The 23,776-nt window shown below is 43.0% G+C and overlaps 1 protein-coding gene across 3 annotated transcripts in view; it reads left to right on the forward strand.

Moving 5' to 3' along the window:
• GRIK4 (glutamate ionotropic receptor kainate type subunit 4) overlaps positions 1–23,776 on the forward strand; it is a 489,165-nt gene that overhangs the window by 372,512 nt on the left and 92,877 nt on the right. For all 3 annotated transcript variants that reach the window (XM_040325544.1, XM_040325543.1, XM_040325545.1), the window contains 3 exons: positions 3,825–3,986; positions 16,655–16,807; positions 21,744–21,848. In XM_040325544.1, coding sequence (XP_040181478.1) covers positions 3,825–3,986; positions 16,655–16,807; positions 21,744–21,848 — 420 coding nt within the window. The remainder of the gene's footprint in view (positions 1–3,824; positions 3,987–16,654; positions 16,808–21,743; positions 21,849–23,776) is intronic.

Raw genomic sequence — 23,776 nt, forward strand, 5'->3', positions numbered from 1 at the left:
GACAATTTGCTATAATAAATATCCCAATTTTTTTTTTAAACGTTTTTTTCTCAGTTTAGGCCGATACGTATTCTTCTACATATTTTGGAGGGGAAAAAATTGCAATGAGCGTATAGTGATTGGTTTGCGCAAAAGTTATAGTGGCTGCAAAATAGGGGATAGAGTTCTGACATTTATTTTTTTATTTTTTACTAGTAATGGAGGGGATCTGCGATTTTTGTCAGGACCACTATATTGCGGCGGACACATCGGACACTTTTGATACATTTTTGGGACCATTAACATTTATACAGCGAACAGTGCTATAAATATGCACTGATTACTGTATAAATGTGACTGGCAGGGAAGGGGTTAACACTAGGGGCGAGGAAGGGGTTAAATGTGTTCCCTACTACTGATTCTAACTGTGGGGGGAGGGGACTGACTGGGGGAGGTGACAGATCTGTGTCCCTATGTACAAGGGACACAGCATCGGTCTCCTCTCTCCCTGACAGGACGTGGATCTCTGTGTTTACACACAGAGATCCACGTCCCTGCTCTGTCACTGCCGATCACGGGCACCAGGCAGACATCGTGGCCGCCAGGCACACGCATCGGCATCTCAGTGACGCGCCGGGCCCCCCAATGGCCGGAGGACCCGAGGCCGGAAAAAGACGGCCTCCCGGCATTTAAGAGCCGTCTTTTTACTATGGCCTGGGTCTAAAGAGGTTAAAAACAACGGGCTGCATGTCAATAAGTAAAAAAAATGCCTGAATGCCTAAAAACTTCTAATTTTTGGGTATCTGTATGTATCCGAGGCCTAAAAGCAACCTTTTCTCATATTAGAAAAAAAATCTAACAGGCCAATGACTAAACAGGACATGTAAAATCTGTAGAGGTTGGGGGTCTTCTACTCAGGCTTTTTCCAAGGGTCCTGTGGCCTCTCTAAGTTTTATATGACAATATCTTCATAACTCAAAAACCAGTATCTCTAACATTAATCTGTCCTGACTCCTAATGATATACAAAATGAAATACTCTTTAGAAACCAATCACAATGTAAAAAAATACCATACTGTCATTATTGTTATTAAAGTGGAGCTCACCTCAAAAGAGGAAGCTCTGCTTGTTTTCTTCCTCCCCCCTCCACTGTCACCTTTGGCACCTTTTGTGGGGGGGGGGTACCTATTTTTGACAGGTACCCGTCCCCACTTCCGGGAGATCTGGCCGCAGGAATTTCGCCCCCCCCTACCTCCTTCCCCCACCGCTGGGTCATTCAAAAAGCGCAGCCCGCTTCGGTCATGCTCAGTATGGAACCCACTGTGAAGCCGCAAGTCTTCACTGCCGGTTTTCCTTACAACGAATGGCGGTAACAGCACCTGAGAGCCGATTGGAAAATCAGCTGGGGTGCCGACATTGCAGGATCCCTGGACAGGCAAGTGTCCTAATATTAAAAGTCAGCAGCTCTTTTGTATCTTTTTAGATCATTACCCATACCGATAATTAAAAGTCATCTAAAATCTTTTCAAGGAAAGATTACCAAGTTTATTTGGAACAACAAGGGTCCACGCCTTCCATCTCGCACTCTCTATAACTTACCTGAACAGGGTGGTCTGGGGGTACCCAACTTATTATGGTATTATCAATCAGCGAGATTGGCACAATTATCGGAAACCTTTCTTAAACATGAACGCCCTGACTGGTTAGATATAGAAGAGCAGGCGACCCCGAATCTAACGATAGAGGAGTTGATGTGGAGTCCTACCAAGAATAGGCCTTCTATATTATCTCCGACTCTTTCTCAAACCTTAGTTTTATGGGATTCACTTAAAAACAATCCCTCTCTAATTTCTAAAGGCAGGCCTTTATCAAGCGTTTTTCTAGACCCAATCTTTGTTACTAAAATTGATATAGATTCTTTCAAATGGTGGCATGATAAAGGGTTGTATCGTATAGGTCGTTTCTTTTCACGCTCAGGTCCACTTCCTGAACAACACTTCATAGCCAAGCTAGATCTTCCTGTCTCAGAAAAACTAAGATTTTCCCAACTACATGCTTATGCACAAAGCCTATGGGATAGTGACTCGATCTCTGGATTATTGACACCTTATGAAAGTAATTGTGATCAGGGTTTGATCAGGAAGGGAAATATTTCAATCATATATCGATCTCTTGCTAATAATTGTACCAAATTACCTCATATGTTGGCCTGGGAAAAGGAACTTAATGACACTTGGGATTTATCTGACTGGTGTAATAACTATACTAGATCCATTAAAGGATATGTGAATATATCCCTTGTAGAGGCTAATGTAAAAATTTATACTAGGTGGTATTTAGTTCCTGTTAAACTGGCTTCCATGTATCCGTCAACCTCGCCCCTATGCTTTAGAGGTTGTCAGGGACTGTGGTCTATGGTACATATATGGTGGGAATGTCCCAAAATACGGGGATACTGGAATAAGGTGTTTAACATAATAAGACGAGTCACAGGATGTAACTTACATCAATCCCCCACTATTGCTTTACTTAACGGAATGTTACCCCAGACCTCCAAGGTTACTAGAAAACTCATCCAATACATTCTGACGGGTGCCAGGATCACAATCGCAGCTGCGTGGAAAAAAACTACTGTCTTCATCAGGTATATGAAACAAAAGGTTACATGGATCATGGAACAAGAAAAGAGGGTTTGTTCCATGTTGGATATGTCTACTCTTTTCCATGAAATATGGGAGCCTTGGATGAAATTTATGGGAATATCTTTTACCCCGTGAAGGCTGTGAAGACATTTATATCCTGAAGATGATGGTGTTCATTGGCAGGCAGGCTGCCATATCTTTTTCTTTTTCTCTTTTCTCTTCCTTTCTTTGATTTTTCTGTGATTATTTCTCGTTGTCTTATCTATGAGGATAGAATCCTCACTATTTCTCAGTCTCAGGGTGTTATGTTTAGGAAAGAAAAAAATATATATATTATAAACATTTGTATTTACCTATGTTTAGGTTTTTAAAGGATTACACCAAACTTTTGGGGATATTAGGTTTGAGGAGGGTTTAGAGAATATATGATTATAGAAACCGGTGGGTTTTAATAAAAACTATTAGAGGGAGGGAGGGGGGATTGAAGGGGTTGCTTGATCTCTTGGACACAGGCAGTTCCCGTTGGGGGTGTCGGAGAGGTTATTGTTCTCCAGAAATCCTATCCTTTATTTGTTCCGTGAACTTAGGTCTAGTACACACATGGGGATTTTTTTTTCTTATATATAATTTATTGTGTGGTAACGATAGCCCTAAGGGATCATATAGCATATTAAATTGTTATTTTATTTAATTATAAATTATTAGTTACACCTAATTTTTCTCCTTTGCTTATATGAACTGTCTTAATCTCACCGTATGGTGAAGGACATGAGAAATGGATAGATGTGATGGACAGTTACTATGACAGGAATGTCTAATATGTGGAGTAATGTACTTGCTTTACTGTTTTCTGTATATTATTGATTTGTATACTGCTGATATAATACAAATGTATGTACTTTTATTGAAAATAAACTTAAAATTGAATAAAAGTCAGCAGCTACAATATTTGTAGCTGCTGACTCATCCTTAAGTAGACCTGTATGTGCCTAATATAAGTACTATATATTATTAATATTATTATGTTTTCAATGATAAGACAGCAATATTAACCATTTATCTATAGTTTTTTAATGGAAACAGCTTTTACAAGTACTTCTCCACTACTAGCTTCTACACGTTGGCCCTAACTGTAAAAATTTTAATTCTTGCTTGTAAGATGTTGCTGAATTGATCATTAACCCTGACATGTTCTTCAATCAGGAATTTTCACTGCAGCGCTTTGACAGCCCGTTGGATGAACGGGTGAACATCTTGAGTTTTTCTATGTTTAATCAATCGCACAGCTACTTTCAGGAATTCACACAGATACTCCAGCAATCCTGGGAAGAGAACTGTGATCATTCTCCTTTCACTGGCCCTGCAGTAAGTGGCATTTATTTTTGTTCAAGACACTGTATTCTGGCTTCTGACATAGCAGATCATGTGGTTTACAAGACAGCAGGTTTTAACCAGTTCTGACCCATTTCTAAGTCCTACTGAAGAACACATTAATTTTATAATTTTACTTTGCAGTTATATGAGTATTATTATAATGCCTATACTGTATTTTATGTTAAAGTGACATTAAAGTTTAATTTTTTTTTTTACAATAAAAAACATGTCATACTTACCTGCTCTGTGCAATGGTTTTGCACAGAGAAACGTCAATCCTATTCTTCTGGGGGCCCCCGTTGGCGCTCCTGGCTCCTCCTCTTCGGCGAGTGCCTCTTTCTATTGGGAAACTTGTGTGGGCTCACTCCCGAGCCTCTCTGTCTGTGTCTATTGACGCATACTGGGTAGCTTGGCCCCGCCCCATGCTCCCTCTTCTTACCATTTGAATGACAGCAGTGGGAGCCATTGGCACCAGCTGCTGTGAATCTCTCCAGTGAGGAGTGAGACAGCGGAGTGAGCCATTGCTTTTGTGCACATCGCTGAATCGATATCAAGCCCAGGTAAGTATAAGGGGGGACTGAGGGTAATCCGAACAGAAGTTTTTTTTACCATAATGCATGGAATGCATTAAAGTAAAAAAAAACGTTAAGGCTTTACAACCACTTTAATATTATTATTATTATTATTATTATTATTATTATACAGGATTTATATAGCACCAACAATTTGCATGGCGCTTTACAACATGATGGCAGACAGTAGAGTTACAATACAATTCAATACAGGATGAATCAGAGGGCCCTGCTCATTAGAGCTTGCAATCTATTTTAGTGTTTTGCTTATTATTATGAATGTATTCCAGTTTGAACAAACAGCATCTTTATCTTCTTACTGTTCAAAGTTATTCATTACTTTCTAAAAGCAACATAAAATGGCACCAAATAAATGAAAAGCAGACTTCCTTATATATCTGCATGTATCTCTCAATTGATCCCCAAAAACACTAATGCCGCGTACACACGATCGGTTAAACTGATGAGAATGGTCTGATGGACCATTTTCATCGGTCAAAACCGATCGTGTGTGGGCGCTATCGGTAATTTAACCATTGGTTAAAATAAAGCCAACTTGTTTTAAATTTAACCGATGGATTCCTAACCGATAGAACAAAAACGATCGTTAGTAAGCACAACCATCGGTTAAAAATCCACGCATGCTCAGAATCAAGTCGACGCATGCTTGGAAGCATTGAACTTCGTTTTTTTTTCATCACGTCGTGTGTTTTTGTCACCGCGTTTTGACATGATCGGTTTTTTAACTGATGGTGTGTAGGCATGACGGACCATCAGTCAGCTTCATCGGTTAACCGATGAAAACGGTCCATCGGTCCGTTCTCATCAGATGGACTGATCGTGTGTACGCGGCATTAGAGCCCAACTCAGGTTGCTTTTATCATCCCTTTTTACTTCCTACTCCATCCACACTACTGGTCATTGAAGCTGCCCAATATATTCAAACGATAGTGCTATTAACTTTAATTATGGGGTCAGTTTAGGCCGATACGTATTCTTCTACCTATTTTTGGTAAAAAAAATTGCAATAAGCATTTATCGATTGGTTTGCGCAAAAATTTATAGCGTTTACAAAATAGGGGATAGTTTTATTGCATTTTTATAAAAAAAAATTTTTTACTACTAATGACGGCGATCAGCGATTTTTTTCGTGACTGCGACATTATGGCGGACACATCGTACAATTTTGACACATTTTTGGGACCATTGTCATTTTCACAGCAAAAAATGCATTAAAAATGCATTGTTTACTGTAAAAATGACAATTGCAGTTTGGGAGTTAACCACAAGGGGGCGCTGAAGGGGTTAAGTGTGACCTCATCTGTGTTTCTAACTGTAGGGGGGTGTGGCTGTAGGTCTGACATCATTGATTGTGGTTTCCTATATTAGTAAACACACGATCGATGACGGCGCCACAGTGAAGAGCGGGGAAGCTGTGTTTACACACAGCTCTCCCCGTTCTTCAGCTCCGGGGACCGATCGCGGGACTCCAGCGGCGATCGGGTCCGAGAGTCCGTGGTCACGGAGCTTCGGACCGGGTCTCGGGCCAGCGCCGCGGGCGCTCGCCCGCGACCCACGGCTGGGCATTTAACAATCATGTACAGGTATGTGATTGTGCCCAGCCGTGCCATTCTGCCGACGTATATCGGTGTTAGGCGGTCCTTAAAGCGGTTGTATACCCGCGATAATTTTTTTTCACCTGAAAGGCAAAAGCCATAATAAGCTAGTATGCACCGCATATTCGCTCATTATGAAATACTTAACTCGGAACGAGGTGAAGAGAACTTACCTGGTCCACGCCGAGCGAGATGTCATCTTGACTCGGTGTGTCTTCCGGGTATCGCCGCTCCAGCACTGTGATTGGCTGAAGCGGCGATGTCGTCACTCCCGTGCATGTGCGCGGGAAACTTCAAACCGGCAAGGTCTAGGAGATATTCTTTATAGGGGGTTTTGTAACTTTTACCTACAGGTAAGCCTATAATAAGGCCTACCTGTAGGTAAACGTTACAAAACCCCCTATACAACCACTTTAAGTGGTTAAACACATCCAATAAAAAATTTTAAAAAATTGAATTTCTTCATAAATTAGGACCAACATGTATTCTGCTACATATTTTTGGTAAAAAAAATCTTAATAAGCTTATATTGATTGGTTTATGCGGACGTTACAGTGTCTACAAAATATGGAATATATTTATGGAATTTTTATTAAAACAGGGACTGCGATATTGTGGACACTTTGAGGGAAATAGTGAAACTAATATAGTAATAAGTGATAAAAATATGCGCTGTCACTGTACTAATGACACTGGCTGAGAAGGGGTTAAACATCTAGGGTGATCAAAGGGTTAACTGTGTGCCTAGCAAGTGATTTTTGTACTGTATGCGCTGCTTTCACTAGGGGAAGAGATTGATTCCAGTCCCTGCTTTGCAGAGACACGGGATCGTCCCTTTGCCCCAGTTAGAACTGAGATATGCCTTGTTTACATACTTTAGGCATATTTCAGTTTTCTGTGCTTTACAGACGAGTACCTGGCACCTACAGAACGGCTTCTACTGTGAATTACCACATCAGAAGCAGCCCGCCGGTGACATGTGCGCATCCCCTGCAGGCGGAACTGTAGAATCACATATATATACATGATCCTGCACATAGCTGCCGCCCTGTAGCAGTAAACGTTCTATAGGGTGGTCAGTAAGGAGCACGCCAGATTTTGGAGCTGCCAGGGAGTTTAGCAAAAGAAGGGAGAGGATGTCTGTTAAATCACAGTGCCACTTTACACTGCTGTTACCCGTTTATTATATTTAAGATTTAATATCTTAAAGATATGTTGTAGGTTAAATGAGAGTTTTTTGACCAAGAGTGAAAACTTTAACACAATAACAACATTTATTGGTGAGTAGTTGAAAGTCTATCTAATACACAACCATCTATCTATAGTCTACACCAGGGGTCTCCAAACTTTTTACTTCGAGGGCCACATTGTATATTTTACAAATATTCGCGGGCCGAAAAAAAAGAAGCTATTTATAAAATGACTCCTCAGCTATGGAATAGAGTAGAATTAAAAAAAGGATCCCCCCACACTTGTGTCCCCCATCAGAGCCCCTCACACGTGTCCCTCATCAGAGCCCCCTCACATGTGTGTCCCTCATTAGAGCCCCCTCACACGTGTGTCCCTCATCAGAGCCCCCTCACACGTGTGTCCCTCATCAGAGCCCCCTCACACGTGTGTCCCTCATAAGAGCCCCCTCACACGTGTGTCCCTCATTAGAGCCCCTCCACACTTGTGTCCCTCATCAGAGCCCCCTCACACTTGTGTCCCTGCACACGTGTCCCTCATCAGAGTCCCTGCACACATGTGTCCCTCATCAGAGTCCCTGCACACCCCTCTGAACGTCTACATCCCCATCAGAGCCACCACACACAGTTTTGTCCCCCCCATCTGAGTCCCCCCTCTATACTTGTGTCCCCAGCACATTCTTTTCCCCATCACCTTCTGCTATTTCCCCGTAGATCAGTGTGTTCTGTGCTGCTTCTCTGACGAGCTGGTTTAGAGCAGACACACTGCACTTCCCGGGTCCGGCCCCTCTACACAGACAAGCTGTTACAGCAAAAATGAAACTTAATCTAACTCCGGGGGAGGAGCTGGGAGGAGCAGCAGGTCTGCACTAAAACACAAGCTTTGTTGGGACACTTTCTCAATGCCTGTCAGAAGGCAAAGCAAGCCCCGCAATTCGAGCAGACTCCGTCCCTGCAGTGAGTCTGGTGACTGAAGCTGCGGGCCGGACAAAACCTCCTAGCGGGCCGGATGTGGCCCGCGGGCCGTACTTTGGAGACCCCTGGTCTACACCAACTGCTTTTTGAAAGGAGAGGTTTAATATGATTTTTTTTGTCTATGGTACTCCAGCCATTGAATGGTAAAAGTAAATTCCAAAAGTGATGTGGTACAGTTATGTTGGTATCTGTTTTGCAATGTTTATTTTCCTAGAATTGAAAATCCCTATAAAACATTAATAAACAGAAGCCTATTCTTCACACTAATTCCCATTGTCAGACAATACACATTAGCTGAATGTGAACATTTATCATAGAGATACATAGTAGGATAAAACTTATCTGCCCATTAGTTTTGTTTTTCACCCTAGAAAACCTGTATTTTGGTTATTTGTTTTTCTGGGAACACCCATCTCTGAGCCTATGATTCTGCAAGCCAAAAATTCTCTTCAAAGTTCTCTCTGCAGTTAAATTATGCATATGTCTGATGTAATGTAATTATCAGAAGTGATCACTGAGAACTAAATTATTCATGTGTTACCCCCACGGCAGTTGTAGAAAAGTTTGGTACTTCTGAAAACATATAGTAATATTTAAAATCTATAAGAGCAAGGACAATATGTTCTTCAGTCCTTGCTTAACCACTTAAGGACTGCATAAAGCCGATATACGTCGGCAGAATGGCACATCTGGGCACAATCACGTACCTGTACGTGATTGTTAAATGCCCAGTTGTTGGTCACGGGCGTGCGCCCGCGACCCGGTCCGAAGCTTCATGACCGCGGGACCCATGGACCCGATCGCCGCTGGAGTCCCGCAATCGGTCCCCGGAGCTGAAGAATGGGGAGAGCTGTGTGTAAACACAGCTTCAACGTTCTTCACTGTGGTGCCATCATCGATCGCGTGTTCCCTAATATAGGGAACCACAATCAATGACATCACACCTACAGCCACACCCCCCTACAGTTAGAAGATGAGGTCACACTTAACTCCTTCAGCGCCCCCTTGTGGTTAACTCCCAAACTGCAATTGTCATTTTGACAGTAAATAATGCATTTTAAATGTATTTTTTGCTGTGAAAATGACAATGGTCCCAAAAATGTGTCAAAATTGTCCAAAGTGTCCGCCATAATGTCGCAGTCAAGAAAAAAAAAATCGCTGATCGCCGCCATTAGTAGTAAAAAAATTTTTTTTTATAAAAATGCAATAAAACTATCCCCTATTTTGTAAACGCTATAAATTTTGCGCAAACCAATCGATAAACGCTTATTGCGATATTTTTTTTACCAAAAATAGGTAGAAGAATACGTATCGGCCTAAACTGAGGAAAAAAATAGTTTTTTTTATATATTTTTGGGGGATATTTATTATAGCAACATGTAGAAAATATTGAATTTTTTCAAAATTGTCGCTCTATTTTTGTTTATAGCGCAAAAACTAAAAACCGCAGAGGTGATCAAGTACCACCAAAAAAAAGCTCTATTTGTGGGAAAAAAAGGACGCCAATTTTGTTTGGGAGCCACGTCGCACGGTGGCGCAATTCTCAGTTAAAGCGACGCAGTGCCGAATCCCAAAAAGTGGCCTGGTCTTTGACCAGCAATATGGTCCGGGGCTTAAGTGGTTATACTCTTGACTGCAGGGTTATGTTCTGTCTATTAGGAGAGGACTAGGCAGACATGTTAATGGTTAAAACATGTAAACTTCAGCAAAGCTGAAACAGCCCCACCCAGGGGGCGGTCCCTCTGGTCATAACCCCTCTCACTGCACTGAGCAGCTCAGTTTTTTTCTGCTTATTAGAAGAGAAGGACCTGGCTCCCCTTAGGCCCATGGTCCTGAAGAACTTTTATTTTTAAAGATTTATTTTTATTTTATTTTTTATTTTTCTATTAACTGCCGGCTGGGTGACAGGCTGGATAATACAGATCCTTGATGTCCCCCCAGTCCGGCCATCGAGCGTGAGCAGGCCTTAGCTACGCGCTGGGTCGGCCACGAGATACCCCATTGCTCCAGGAGTGGCCGGTGAGCTTTTTGCTCCGGTGCTTACATATGACCAGGCTGCTAGCTGTCTGTGTCACAGTGGGCCGTGGCTGGCAGCTACTCCATACTGCTCGGAAGTGGGTCTGTCAGGAACGCGCCAGCAGTCCTCGCAGGGACGGTTAAGTACGTTTCATGTCTTGGCAGGATGGAACAGCTGGGCTTTCCTAGGGGGGTCGATTAGGGGGTCTCGTGTCCTCCCTTTCCTCCCGTCCCTTCCCTCCTCCACCATGCTGTGACTGACCTGGGATGTACCTGAGGGGTTGTTTTTTCCTTTCCTGGCTGGGGGCTGCGGGGTGTTCTGAGCCCGCAGTGTGTGTGGGTGGTCTGCTATGGGGGGTCCTCCGCTCGGGGGCCACTGTGTTTCGGCCTTCTCGTCCACCTCAGTGTCCCTCTGCGCCGTTTTTCTTTAAATCTGCGCCATTTTCTTGTGGCCGCGCTGCTGCCATTGATATGCGGCTGGCGGCCATTTTCTTGTAGCCACGCTGTGACGCAGGCAGTTACAGTGGGCAGCCATTTTCTAGAAGCTCACGCTCTTTTTCCTGAGGCGGCCGGTGGCCATCTTGGTGTGGTTTTTAACAGGTTTTGGCCTCTAGTGCTGGGGAGACTTTCTGAACGGCGCGAACAGCGCAATTTTACCTCAGAGACACTCAGACACACACAGTGTAAAGGAGAGTGGACTGGCAGTGCTGTGCAGCGGTCTTGTCAGGGTGGTGAGTCCCCTGGGATATCCCTTTTGGTGGGTACAGCAAGGAGGGTGGGTCTCTCTCTTTTTGTGCACTTGTACCTTGACTTTATTCCCTGAGGGCCGTCAGGTGAGCGGGTCAGCATGGCTTCAGAAGCTGGCGCTTCTTCCCCAGACATTCCAGTGGTGACAACCGGTGCCCCTGCACCTGCAGTCCCTGTGGACACTTGGTCGGCAGTCCTGGAATCATTTGTTGCCAGGGTGGAAGCGGTGTGTGGGCGAAAGGGGGAAAAAACGCCCCCTCTTCCCGCCATCTTCTGGGGATAGCTCTGACTGTGACTTGGGCCCAGCTGCAGCCCAGGGCCCTGGTTCTGAGGTATCAGAGGATGCGGACTAGGACCTTTCAGACAGTGAGGAGGACTTCAGGTCCGTCAGCGCAAGACAAGGCACTGGTTGGCGCTCTTATCATCACCGCAGTGCGGGACACTCTTAAGCTAGAGGATACTGCCGGGACATCTGCTGATGGGGTCCCACAAGCAGGCCCACACTGCTAAGGTGTGACCTTTTTTGATATGTTCATAGACAAGGAATGGGAACAATCGCAGAGGACCTTTGCGGTCCCTAAGCGTATGGCGGTCCGTTACCCTTTGAGGAGAGCCTTTTAAAAAAACGGGCATTTCCCCCGGCTGTGGACCCCCTGGAAACCTGGTTGAACAAGGCAACCAAGATTCTGGTTGAGGGACCCCCTGCATTTAAGGACCCTGCTGACAGGAGGTCCGAAGCGGTAGGTCGCTCCATTTTCTCTATGCTGGGTTCAGCTTTGTAGCCTATTTTGGCTATGGCACTGGTGTCATAGACACTTACTGAATGGGCAAGACTATTGCACCAGGAGTTGGAAGAGCATCATGCTCCTCCAGGCTGCGTGGAACTGGCTGACCAGTTAGTGCAGGGCTTCAAGTATGTCTGCGATGCAGCCCTGGATGCAGCTCCCTTGATCTCCAGAGCCTCAGTATCTGCAGTGGTTCTGCAACGCCTTATTGGCTTAAGGTTTGGTCTGCGGACCAGACTTCCAAGAAGGCTCTGGCAGATTTGAGAACATTGGCAGACACATTTTTGGGACCATTGACATTTATGCAGTGATCACTGCTGTAAAAAATGCACTGATTACTGTGTAAATGTCACTGGCATGAAAGGGGTAACACTAGGGGGCGATCAAGGGGTTAAAGATGTGTTCCCTAGGTGTGTTCTAACTGTGAGGGGATAGGACTGATTGGGGAACAAACTATATGTCTCTTATCTCCTGACAGAACAGGGATTTGTGTGTTTAGACACACAAATCCCTGTTCTGCTCTCGTGCACGCAATTGTGAGATGGCCGGGTTCACTGCCGTGCAGCCAGCATGTGAGCGGCGCGCTTGCAACAGCTATTGCCCTTAAAGGTACAGACGTACCCATACGCCGATTTGTGGGAACAAACCACTTTGCCGCCGTTTATCGGCGAGAGCCAGTCGGCAAGTGGTTAAATATTACTTTGAGAATGTTCACACAATAAATGATGTGAATATTCACTTCAATTATCCAATCATGTGCAGGTAAAATGAGTAACCCAGGGATTTTCTTTTCACATAATTTGATAATGGTAGTGAATCTTCACACAATTTATTGTGTGAACATTATCAAATTTCAGTAAATCTGAACTCTTTTTAGAGTACACACTCCTGTTCATTTACTGCATAATAAAACACAACAGTTAGGCATACTGTAGTTATGTATTTATGAGGCTTATTATGAATTAAATAATATAACAAGAAGAAACGGTGTGTAATTCAATCTTTGTTACAAATAAATTGAGATTTAAGGATTATAGCAAGGGTATAATTTAAACAGTTTCACATTTCACAGAATTTATTGGTGTTATTAGCATTGCTCAGTAGGAGGGAGTGGAAAATTATGGATTTATAAAATTCACTGAACGATTTCATTTGTTGCCTGGACTGCTATATTTATAACATTTTGCAGATACAAAAACATTGCTTATCTTGCTTACATGACCAATATTCTTTATGTCTGTTTACATGTCTTAAGCACATATTTTAACAAATTTAAAAGTACAGTCTACTAAAACTGAAAATGAAATCTTGAGATGCACACAGAGGTGTCCGTTTATGATAACTGTGAACAGTGGTGATCCCTAGGATCACCGCTTATCACAGTCCACTAACGGTTTATGAAACAGAGATGATCGGGGGATGATCGGTGGAGAACATGTTCTCGAGAGGTGATCTCAGCACACTGAAAAGCTGTCTTTGACTGACACAGGAACAGCCAGTTTATGAAGCTGCGATCTCAGCACTTCACTGGCGATCTCTGCTAGAATTCACACTCTCTGATTCATCAGCTCACCTGCCTGCATTGCAGAAAGTGCCTTGCAAAAGTATTGTTGTTTTGTTGCCTCACAACCTGGAATTAACATGGATTGTTTAAGGATTTGCATCATTTAATTTACAGACCATGCCCACAACTAGATGTTTTTTTCTTTTTTATTGTGAAGCAAACAACAAATAGGACAAAATAACAGAAAAAGTCAATGGGGCAGATCCACAAAGGTATTACGCCGGCGTATCTTTTGATACGCCGCGTAATTTCAAATTTTGCGCGTCGTATCTTTGTTTTGTATCCACAAAACAAGATACGACGGCATCTCAGCTAGACCCGACAGGCATACGTCTTAGTACGCCGTCGGATCTAAGCTGCAATCTTTCGGCGGCCGCTAGGTGGCATTTCTGTTGAATTTCGCGTTGAGTATGCAAATTAGCTAGTTACCGCGATCCACGAACGTCCGTCCGGCACATTTTTTTACGTCGTTTGCGTTCGGCTTTTTCCGGTGTATAGTTAAAGCTGCTGTTATGAGGCGTACTCAATGTTAAGTATGGCCGTCGTTCTCGCGTAGAAATTTTTAATTTTTACGTCGTTTGCGAATAGGGATTTGCGTAGAATGACGTCACCGTCGGAAGCATTGGCTTGTTCTGGGTTAATATCGAGCATGCGCACTGGGATACCCCAACGGACGGCGCATGCACAGTTAAAAAAAAATGTTGTTTACGTCAGGTCACAACGTATTTACATAAAACACGCCCCCATTACATCCATTTGAATTCAGCTCCCTTACGGCGCGAATTCAAAAAGAAAAAGTAAGTTACGGTGGCGTAGTGTATCTTAGATACGCTATGCCCGGCGCATAAATGCGCTGCTGTACGAGGATCTGCCCCAATGTGCATAACTATTCACCCCCTAAAGTCAATACTTTGTAGAACCACCTTTTGCGGCTATCACAGCTCCAAGTCGCTTTGGATAAGTCTCTATGAGCTTGCCACATCTTACCACTGGTATTTTTGCCCATTCCTTCTTGCAAAACTGTTCCAGCTCCTTCAAGTTGGATGGTTTGCGCTTGTGAACAGCAATCTTTAAGTCTGACCACAGATTTTCTATTGGATTGAGGTCTGGGCTTTGACTATGCCATTCCAATACATTTACATGTTTCCCCTTAAACCACTCAAGTGTTGCTTTAGCAGTGTGTTTGGGGTCATTGTCCTGCTGGAAGGTGAACCTCCATCCTAGCCTCAAATCACACACAGAGTGGTTCAGGTTTTGCTCAAGAATATCCCTGTATTTAGCAGCATCCATCTTTCCCTCAACTCTGACCAGTTTCCCAGTCCTGACAGCTGAAAAACATCACCACAGCATGATGCTGCCACCACCATGTTTCACTGTTGGAATGGTGTTCTTTGGGTGATGTGATGTGTTGGGTTTGCGCCAGACATAGCATTTTCTTTGATGGCCAAAAAGTTAAATTTTAGTCTCATCAGACCAGAGCACCTTTCTCTATACATTTTGGGAGTCTCCCACATGCCTTTTCGCAAATTCAAAACGTGCCAGTTTGTTTCTGCTGAAAGTAATAGCTTTCTTCTGGCCACTCTGTCATAAAGCCCAACTCTATGGAGCGTACAGATTATTGTCGTCCTATGTACAGATACTCCATTCCCTCTGTGGAACTCTGCAGCTCCTCCAGGGTTACCTTATTTATCTGTGCTGCCTCTCTGGTTAATGCCCTCCTTCCCCGGTCCGTGAGTTTTGGCGTGCAGCCGTCTCTTGGCAGGTTTGCTGTTGTGCCATGTTCTTTCCATTTGGTTATGATTGATTTGATTGTGCTCTCAGGGATCATCAAAGATTTGGAAAAAAAAATGTATAACCTAACCCTGACTTGTACTTCTCAACAACATTGTCCCTTACTTGTTTGGAGAGTTACTTGGACTACATGGCAGTGTTTGGTTAGTGGTGCCTCTTGCTTAGGTGTTGCAGCCTCTGGGGCCTTTCAAAAAAGTTTGTATATGTAATGACAGATCATGTGACACTTAGATTGCACACAGGTGGACATCATTTCACTAATTATGTGACTTCTGAAGGTAATTGGTTGCACCAGAGCTCTTTATGGGCTTCATAACAAAGGGGTTGAATACATACGCGCATGCTAATTATCAATTTTTTATTTCTGAAAAATAGTTTTATGTATATATTTTTCTAAATTTACTTCACCAACTTAGACTATTGTGTTCTGATCAATTACATATAATTCAGATTTAAAAAATCATTGAACTAAAGACTGTAATGTAACAAAATAGATCAAAACTGATTAAACTCTTTGTAAGGTTGTCAATCTAACACATGCAGATCAATAACTTTCCAAAACGAATGTGAATATGATGTGATAAATAATGTCAACTGGATCTATTTCCAGCTGCTTAGTTGCAGTGGGTTTACATCATAATTAATGGACAATTTCATTACAGGTAAGAACTTTATTGGTCCACACTAACTAGTCATCTAACCTAGAAAACCCCAACCCAGTTGCTTACTTACCTCAGTAAGACAGTAATGGACTCCTTCATTGTTTACCTATTTCAGGTCAAAATCTTCTTCAGAGCTGACCAGTTCTGAGTGTTAAGCCCTCATAAAGTTTAATGTATGACAAGAGGCACCCAAAATATGGCCACAAAAGGGCTGACTGTGCAGATATGACCATTGCTGATGTGGGGTTCGGCCTTGGCAGTTGTAAACAATAGGAGTGACAGTGGCTGACATGCTGAGGTATGTAAACGGCTTGATAGGTGTTCCTACGGTAGGTTACTTTATTTTAGGAAGATAGTGAGGGTGGTGTAAGAGGGTTTTTACTAAAAGTAGACTTGTTCTTTAGGTTCTTTTCACATTTCCAAAGGGCTCAGCTCTAATAGAACCTCTCAGGATACATCCATAGGAACTGCTAATCCTAACTTGTTTTTAATGATACATTTTATCCTTTTCCTTGCCTCTTTACTGCAGTGGCATGAGCAATGACTTGTTTGCCTATATATTGTTTCTGGACCATAACTTATTAGGATATGAATTAAAACAAGGAAGAGGACTATGGAGCTTGTAGATTTAAAAAAAAAAAGTTAACAGTAGCTGCTCCCAGATTTCGGATATGATAGGTGTCCTTCAAAAGTGTTTATTAGTTTTCAATTACATTGTTACATAAATAAATCACTTTTTTACAGCTTTCCGCTGCTTTGCTCTTTGATGCTGTTTATGGCGTTGTGAGTGCGGTGCAGGAGTTAAACCGAAGTCAGGAAATTGGCGTTAAACCACTGTCATGTGGGTCCTCACAAATATGGCAACATGGTACTAGCCTTATGAACTACCTGAGAATGGTGAGTAAGGATGAGAGATTTTCATTCCTTAAATATATTCTGTAAGTAAAAAGAAAGGAGCAATATATGCGGAAAAGACAGAGTAGATATTTTCATATAATTAAAAATCTTCCTTTTTATAGATGGAGGGGGAGACAGGAAAGAGCCACTAAGTGTAATATTTTATATCATGTTTAGATGCCCCCCTAATGGGCTACTCACAAATAAATGATGTGTCCATTATCCAAGGGGAGCGCAGCAGTGGCAGGTGGAAAGATCAGGAGTCAGAGGAAGAGGTCCACTGGGGATACCAGTACGTGGTGGAGCATGGCTCCGTATGGTAGCTCTAGAAGAGCGCTACAGCGGCGGGAAGGAAAGCCTGCTGGTATCACAAGTCAGAGGGGAAAGTCTGATGGAAAGTCCTGTGTGCAGATAAAATGCAGCATGGATCGCAGCGCGGCGAGGACGGCTAAGTGGTGCTGACTTCACAGATCCTAGGGTTCAGTGTGATGCGTTTCGGAGCATGCGCCGGGTTTTGGTGGAGCATGTGCACTCCTTTGTCAAGCCTTGAAGAGGCTTGACAGAGAAAGGGACTGAGAGCACAGCTTCCCGAGTCCCTTTCTCTGCAGCCTCAGCTGCACTGAAGATGAATGGACAGGAGACAGAGGCTCCTCTCCATTCACAAACTGAAATATCGTAAACACAGTTTACAATGCTCAGTTATCAATGGACAGAGTCAGTGATCACTCAGAAAAGGAGCACGGAGGACATGGAGGGAGACCAGAGGAGCACAGAGGATACGGAGGGGGAATGGAGGACATGGAGGGGGACTGGAGGAGAACCCGAGAAGCACAGAGAGGGGAATCGGAGGAGCACAGAGAGGGGACCTAAAGAGCACGGAGGACACATAGGGGGACTAGAGAAGAACTGGAGGAGCACAGAGAGGGGGACCGGAGGAACACGGAGGACAGAGGGGGACTAGAGAAGAACCAGAGGAGCACAGAGAGGGGGACCGGAGCATGGGAGGTGGACACAGGGGACAGCCGGGGTGATTGGTGCGGCGGTGGGGGGAGTTACAAGCACTGATCTCCCTATATAGTTTTCAATAAAGCAGCTGAAAGCCGCGGGAGGAGAGATGGAGAGGCGTCTGTCAGCTGTTTTATTGCAATCTAAGATCGGTGCTTGTAACTTCCCCTACCGCCGCACCAATCATCCCTGATTGCCAAGTATCAGGTCACGCATCGGAGCATTTGCATGAGAACAAGTACTTGTGCAAATGCTTGGTATCAGTACTGATACTAGTATTGGTATCAGCACTGATACTGATACTAGTATTGCTATCGGTGCAACCCTAATGCAAAATTAACTGACAGGTGAATTCTCCGACTTTTTATGCTTTTTGTATTCACCTAACTGTTTACCTGTCCAGTCTGTGTAGAACCACTCTTCCTGTGATTGTCGGAATTGTAAATTGGGTGCTGGTAGTCAAGGTTACAATGTATATGACATATTAATAAAAGGCAATAGTTATTTATTATACATTAAACTACAGTGTTAATTTTGACGTACAATTTTAATTTAGTTTTAGTCATAGGGCTAGATTCATAGAGAGTTACGCCGGCGTATCAGTAGATACGCCGTTGTAACTCTGAATCTACGCCGGCGTAAATTTAAGCGTATTCTGGAAACCAGATACGCTTAAATTAGGCTAAGATACGAGCGGCGTAAGTCTCTTACGCCGTGGTATCTTAGTTGCATAGTTATGCTGGCCGCTAGGTGTCGCTTCCGTCGCTTTCAGCGTAGAATATGCAAATGCGCTGGATACGCCGATTCAGAAACGTACGTGCGCCCGGCGGAATTTTTTACGTCGTTTGCATAAAACTTTTTCGAGCGTAACGTTACTCCTGCTTCTATGAGGCGTACGCAATGTTAAGTATGGACGTTGTTTAGAATTTTTTCCGTAGTTTAGAATTTAGAATTTTTTCCGTAGTTTGCGTAAGTCGTTCGCTTTGCATAAATTACGTCCACGTCGAAAGCATTGCCGATTTGCGCCGGAATTTCGAGCATGCGCACCGGGATTCTTTCACGAACGGCGCATGCGCCGTTCGTTAAAGACGTCATTTACGTGGGGTCATGTTTTATTTGCATAAAACACGCCCACCTCTTCTCAATTTGAATTTGGCACACTTACGTCGGCTGATTTACGCTACGCCGCTGCAACTTACGGAGCAAGAGCTTTGTGAATACTGCACTTGCCCGTCTAAGTTGCGGAGGCGTAGCGTAAATAGGATACGCTACGCCCGCACAAAATTACGCCCCCCCTACCTGAATCTAGCCCATAGTCTTTTTACTAAAATGCCATTTTAGTTTTAATTGTATTTTAGTCATTTGAATTGTTTTTTTAGTCAAATAAAATCTCCAGTACATTGTAGTCGACTAAAATCCAATGAGTTTAGTTAAATTGTAATGCATTATTAAGCATTTCTCTAGAATTTCCAAACTCGTTATATACTCCTGGAGTAAACATCTAATAGACAAGAGTAAAAGAGAGAGCGCACCAGCCCTAGTGTGACACTGTTTATTAAAAAATATATAAACAAATGAATGTAGTACACTCACATTGTGTTGATTAAAACCAGCACATCCATAGGCTTTGGTTGCTCTCCTGAGTCTAGAAATCCAAGCTGGATGTGAAGCGAACTGACAGTCTCATTCTGAAAAGTCCACGAGCAGCCGCAGACAAACCACACGAGAGGCGCCAGCTCTCAGCTAGGATCCTGGAATAAGAGACTCAACACAAGGACACGTGCACGTGCTCCTCAGAAGCCAGCTGATAAATGATGCTTGATGGTTGCAAATACTATGCATTTCAGAGGGTGTGGCCTCCTTCTTCGGGTCTACCATGTGGTCTCATAGGAGCACTTAAATAATGGTCGTCATAAAGTTGTTACCCATTATGTACCATTCAATAGACAATCGCTTTTCTCAGTGATTTTTTATTGAATGGTACATAATGGGTAACAACCTTATGACAAACACTATTTAAGTGCTCCTATGAGACCACATGGTAGACCTGAAGAAGGAGGCTGCCCTCTGAAATGCGATAGTATTTGCAACCATCAAGCATCATTTATCAGCTGGCTTCTGAGGATCACATGCACGTGTCCTTGTGTGAAGTCTCTCTGCTTTCCAAGATCCTTGCTGAGAGCGGGCAGCTCTTGTGCAGTTTGTTGGCGGCTGCTCGTGGACTATTCAGACAGAGACTGTCAGTTCGCTTTATATCCAGCTTGGATTTCTGGACTCGGGAGAGCAACCACAGACTCTATGGATGCACATGTTTTTATCAACACAATGTCAGTGTACTATATACATTTGTCTATATCTTTTTTAATAAATGATGTAACACTGGGGCTGGTGCTCTCTCTCTTTTAGGCCCCTTTCACACGGGGCAGTGGAGGTGTGGTGGCGGTATAGCGCTGCTAAAAATAGCGGCGCTATACCGTCAGAATTGCCGGGGGATTCAGCCACTAGCGGTGCGGTATTAACCCCCGCTAGCAGCTGATAAAGGGTTAATACCGCCGGCAATGCGCCTATGCAGAGCTCTCTGCTTTCCAGGATCCTTGCTGAGAGCAGGCGGCTCTTGTGCAGTTTGTTGGCGGCTGCTCGTGGACTATTCAGACAGAGACTGTCAGTTCGCTTTACATCCAGCTTGAATTTCTGGACTCAGGAGAGCAACCACAGCCTCTATGGATGCACATGTTTTTATCAACACAATGTCAGTGTACTACATACATTTGTCTATATCTTTTTTAATAAATGATGTAACACTGAAGCTGGTGCTCTCTCTCTTTTAGGCCCCTTTCACACGGGGCAGTGGAGGTGCGGTGGCAGTATAGCGCTGCGAAAAATAGCGGCGCTATACCGTCGGAATCGCCGCGGGATAAAGGGTTAATACCGCCCGCAATGCGCCTCTGCATAGGCGCATTGCAGGCAGTATTACCGCGGTTTCCCATTGTTTTAAATGGGAAGGAGCGGTGAAGGTATACATACCGCTCCTCTCACTGCTCCAAAGATGTTGCTTGCAGGAGATTTTTTTCTCTCCTGCCAGCCCATTGCCTCAGTGTGAAAGCCCTCGGGCTTTCACATTGAGAAGGCTGGGCAGGAGTTTTTCAGGCGGTATTTAGGCGCTATTTTTAGCGCTGTACCGCCTGAAAAACTCCTCAGTGTGAAAGGGGCCTTACTCTGGTATTTTTAGCTGTCAGTATTCTTGCTGGTTGATGGAGCACCTATGTTACACTCTACTATTAGGATCTCAATGGTTGGTTTCCATACATATACTCTATTGACGGATTCTGATTCTGGAATCAGCTTATTGCTTTCATTGATTTTCTGGACTTCAGCGTTTTTGGTGTTTTTTTAATCTTCAGTAAACACCTAATATAGCATGGGAGTGAGGGACTACACAGGACATAGAACTAGTCTGGGGAGGCTGTTGTTTTACACAGTGATAAGCACTGCTACCTTGCTGGGAGGGGAAGCATTGACCAAGTGGTTTGCAGGGCATTCTTCCAAAACTCCCAAGCAGAAGGCAGACAGAGGGAGCCTGCATCTTTCAGTCAATACAGTTTGCCAGGGGGCTGGGGCTTTAACAGACAGACGGAGCTCCAAGAAAAGAGGAAGTTCAGGTGGGTAAACATCCCTCCCTTACATTTTCATTCAGTTTTCATACGTTGACAAAAATTGTAATTGATTTTCATTTACTTTTCATCACCGAAGACATGCAGCTGACAAAAATTGTGACAATTTTTTTTTGTCTACAAAATTAACACTGTTATACTATTTATTACATATACTATATTGTACAGATTTTGAAATACATGTTATTGGTTAATATAACTTATAAACTGAAGAATTCAAGTTGCTTGTGGCTTTCTGTGATTAGCTTTCTCTTGCACAGGTAGAGTTGGAAGGTCTTACCGGACATGTGGAATTCAATAGCAAGGGTCAAAGGTCAAACTACGATCTCAAGATTCTGCAATATACCAGGATAGGATTTCAGGAGGTACCATAAATGATCATATTATTGTTTGTGCTCATTTAACTGTGAACTACTTTTACAATTCAGACATGCATATCCAGATGTAATTGTTGAGACCTATTTGAGTTTTTGAGTTGAATGTTGAGACTGCATTGTATGATAACCATACATCGTCACTTCTTAATATCTGACCATGTATCATTCTGGTTGAGTAGTTATCCATGCAAAATACTTAAAAGAAAATAACTCCCCTTTCTTTAGCTTGCAATCTCTCACGAGCAGGATCTTCCTAATCCTCCTTTATTGAATTGTATTTTAACTAAACAATCTTTTTTTATTTTGTATAAAAGTCAACACTATATAAATCCTGTACAGTATAATAATATTAATATGCGCAGGTAAATGTAAATTTGCATAATTTGCAGAAAAATGTATAGATACCCTTTCTTTAGTTAAACATGGCATAGATAGCACTTTTTAATGGTTAAAGATGTCAGAGATAATGAAGAACTTTTTTTGTGGAATTACTTCTTAGTATGGTTGACTTAACTTAAGACGCATGCTGTTTTACACTAATGAGACACATTAGCCAAAACTCACAGTGAGAAACTTAGAAACGTGTCACCTTGTTCGTTTCATAAATTACTATGGGAATCTTAGTTGGCAGCACTGAAAAAAGCTGAGTTTCTCATATGCACTTTGCTGATGCTGGATGTAATGGTTGAAATTAAAAGCACCCCTTAGGCTCTGTCAGAGGGTTAAAACTAGTATATATGTTTTTATTAAATAAACCTGTTATCCATTCAAAATATTTTCAACTAAAAGTGCTGCATAGTGGCAAGTAGCTTTACGCCTCTCAGAGACTGCTGTCAGTTTGCCAGCTAGGCCTCCACTTTAGGCTTAAGTCCTAACTCTTGGTACTAAACTCTGTCTCTGGCCCCCTGTCTAGTGAGAGCTTCCTTACTGGACAAGAGAGAACTCCCATTGGTCACTAGGCTGATAGGTGTGTGGGGCTTGGGAACAGAGAAGTCAAGATTTCACAAGAAAAATTAAAGCAATCTCAGACAGCACACCAAGGATGCTTTTCTGGACAGCTGGTATACAGTAATAGCATCTACCTTGTGGTACCTGCTCATTGACTAAACAGCTAGTCTTAACAATTTAGAATGTATAGCTGATTCACTTTAATATTAAAAGTGGTTGTAAAGGTAAAGGCATTCTCTGCATTAAGGTAAGAAACCTTTTTAAAGAAACCTAGGTGAAGCTCCCCCCGTAGATGGCGAAAATGCAAAGGTGATCTGCAAAAGTCCTGGCCAGGAAGCACTGTTCCAATCAAATGGCTGCTGGTGAAAGCAGAGTGCGCCCGCTGATGGAACGCATGCTGAGCAGGAAGCTGGAAGTCCCTGAACTAGTGGAACGCATACCTGTCAATGATAGCTCCCAGGATCACTGTAGTAGGAGACGTGCCAAGCGCTCATACATCATTCAGAGCTGTTGTCATTGTGTGAACCCCGAACAACAACATTCACAGAGCCAACCAGACACAGGGCATACAGGCACACTGCAAACAATGACACAAATGTACCCTGGCATGAAAAATTACACAATGCAGAAAAATAAAAAAAACAACAATGTAGCCAAATTTAAATTAAATGCCATGCACTTCCTTGGTAGCTACCAGATGATGAGCCATTTCCCTGGAGCCGATCAACAGGTAGTCTAAAGATGAACAGTGGCAAAAAGAACCTCTAAAAGGCAGACAATAAAAAGGCATAACACTCCATGTCAATGTCAGTGTCCAGAATTTACCCCCATAAGGTCCAAACTACTAAATCAAAGACAAAGCCCTTTACTAAAAAAATTATGAAAATAATTAATGAATCAATAAATCAATACAAGAAACAGCAATAAAACATAATGAAATATAATATATGCATATACAGACGTGCACA

Source organism: Rana temporaria, chromosome 10 (assembly GCF_905171775.1).
Source record: "Rana temporaria chromosome 10, aRanTem1.1, whole genome shotgun sequence".
NCBI classification, from domain to species: domain Eukaryota; kingdom Metazoa; phylum Chordata; class Amphibia; order Anura; family Ranidae; genus Rana; species Rana temporaria.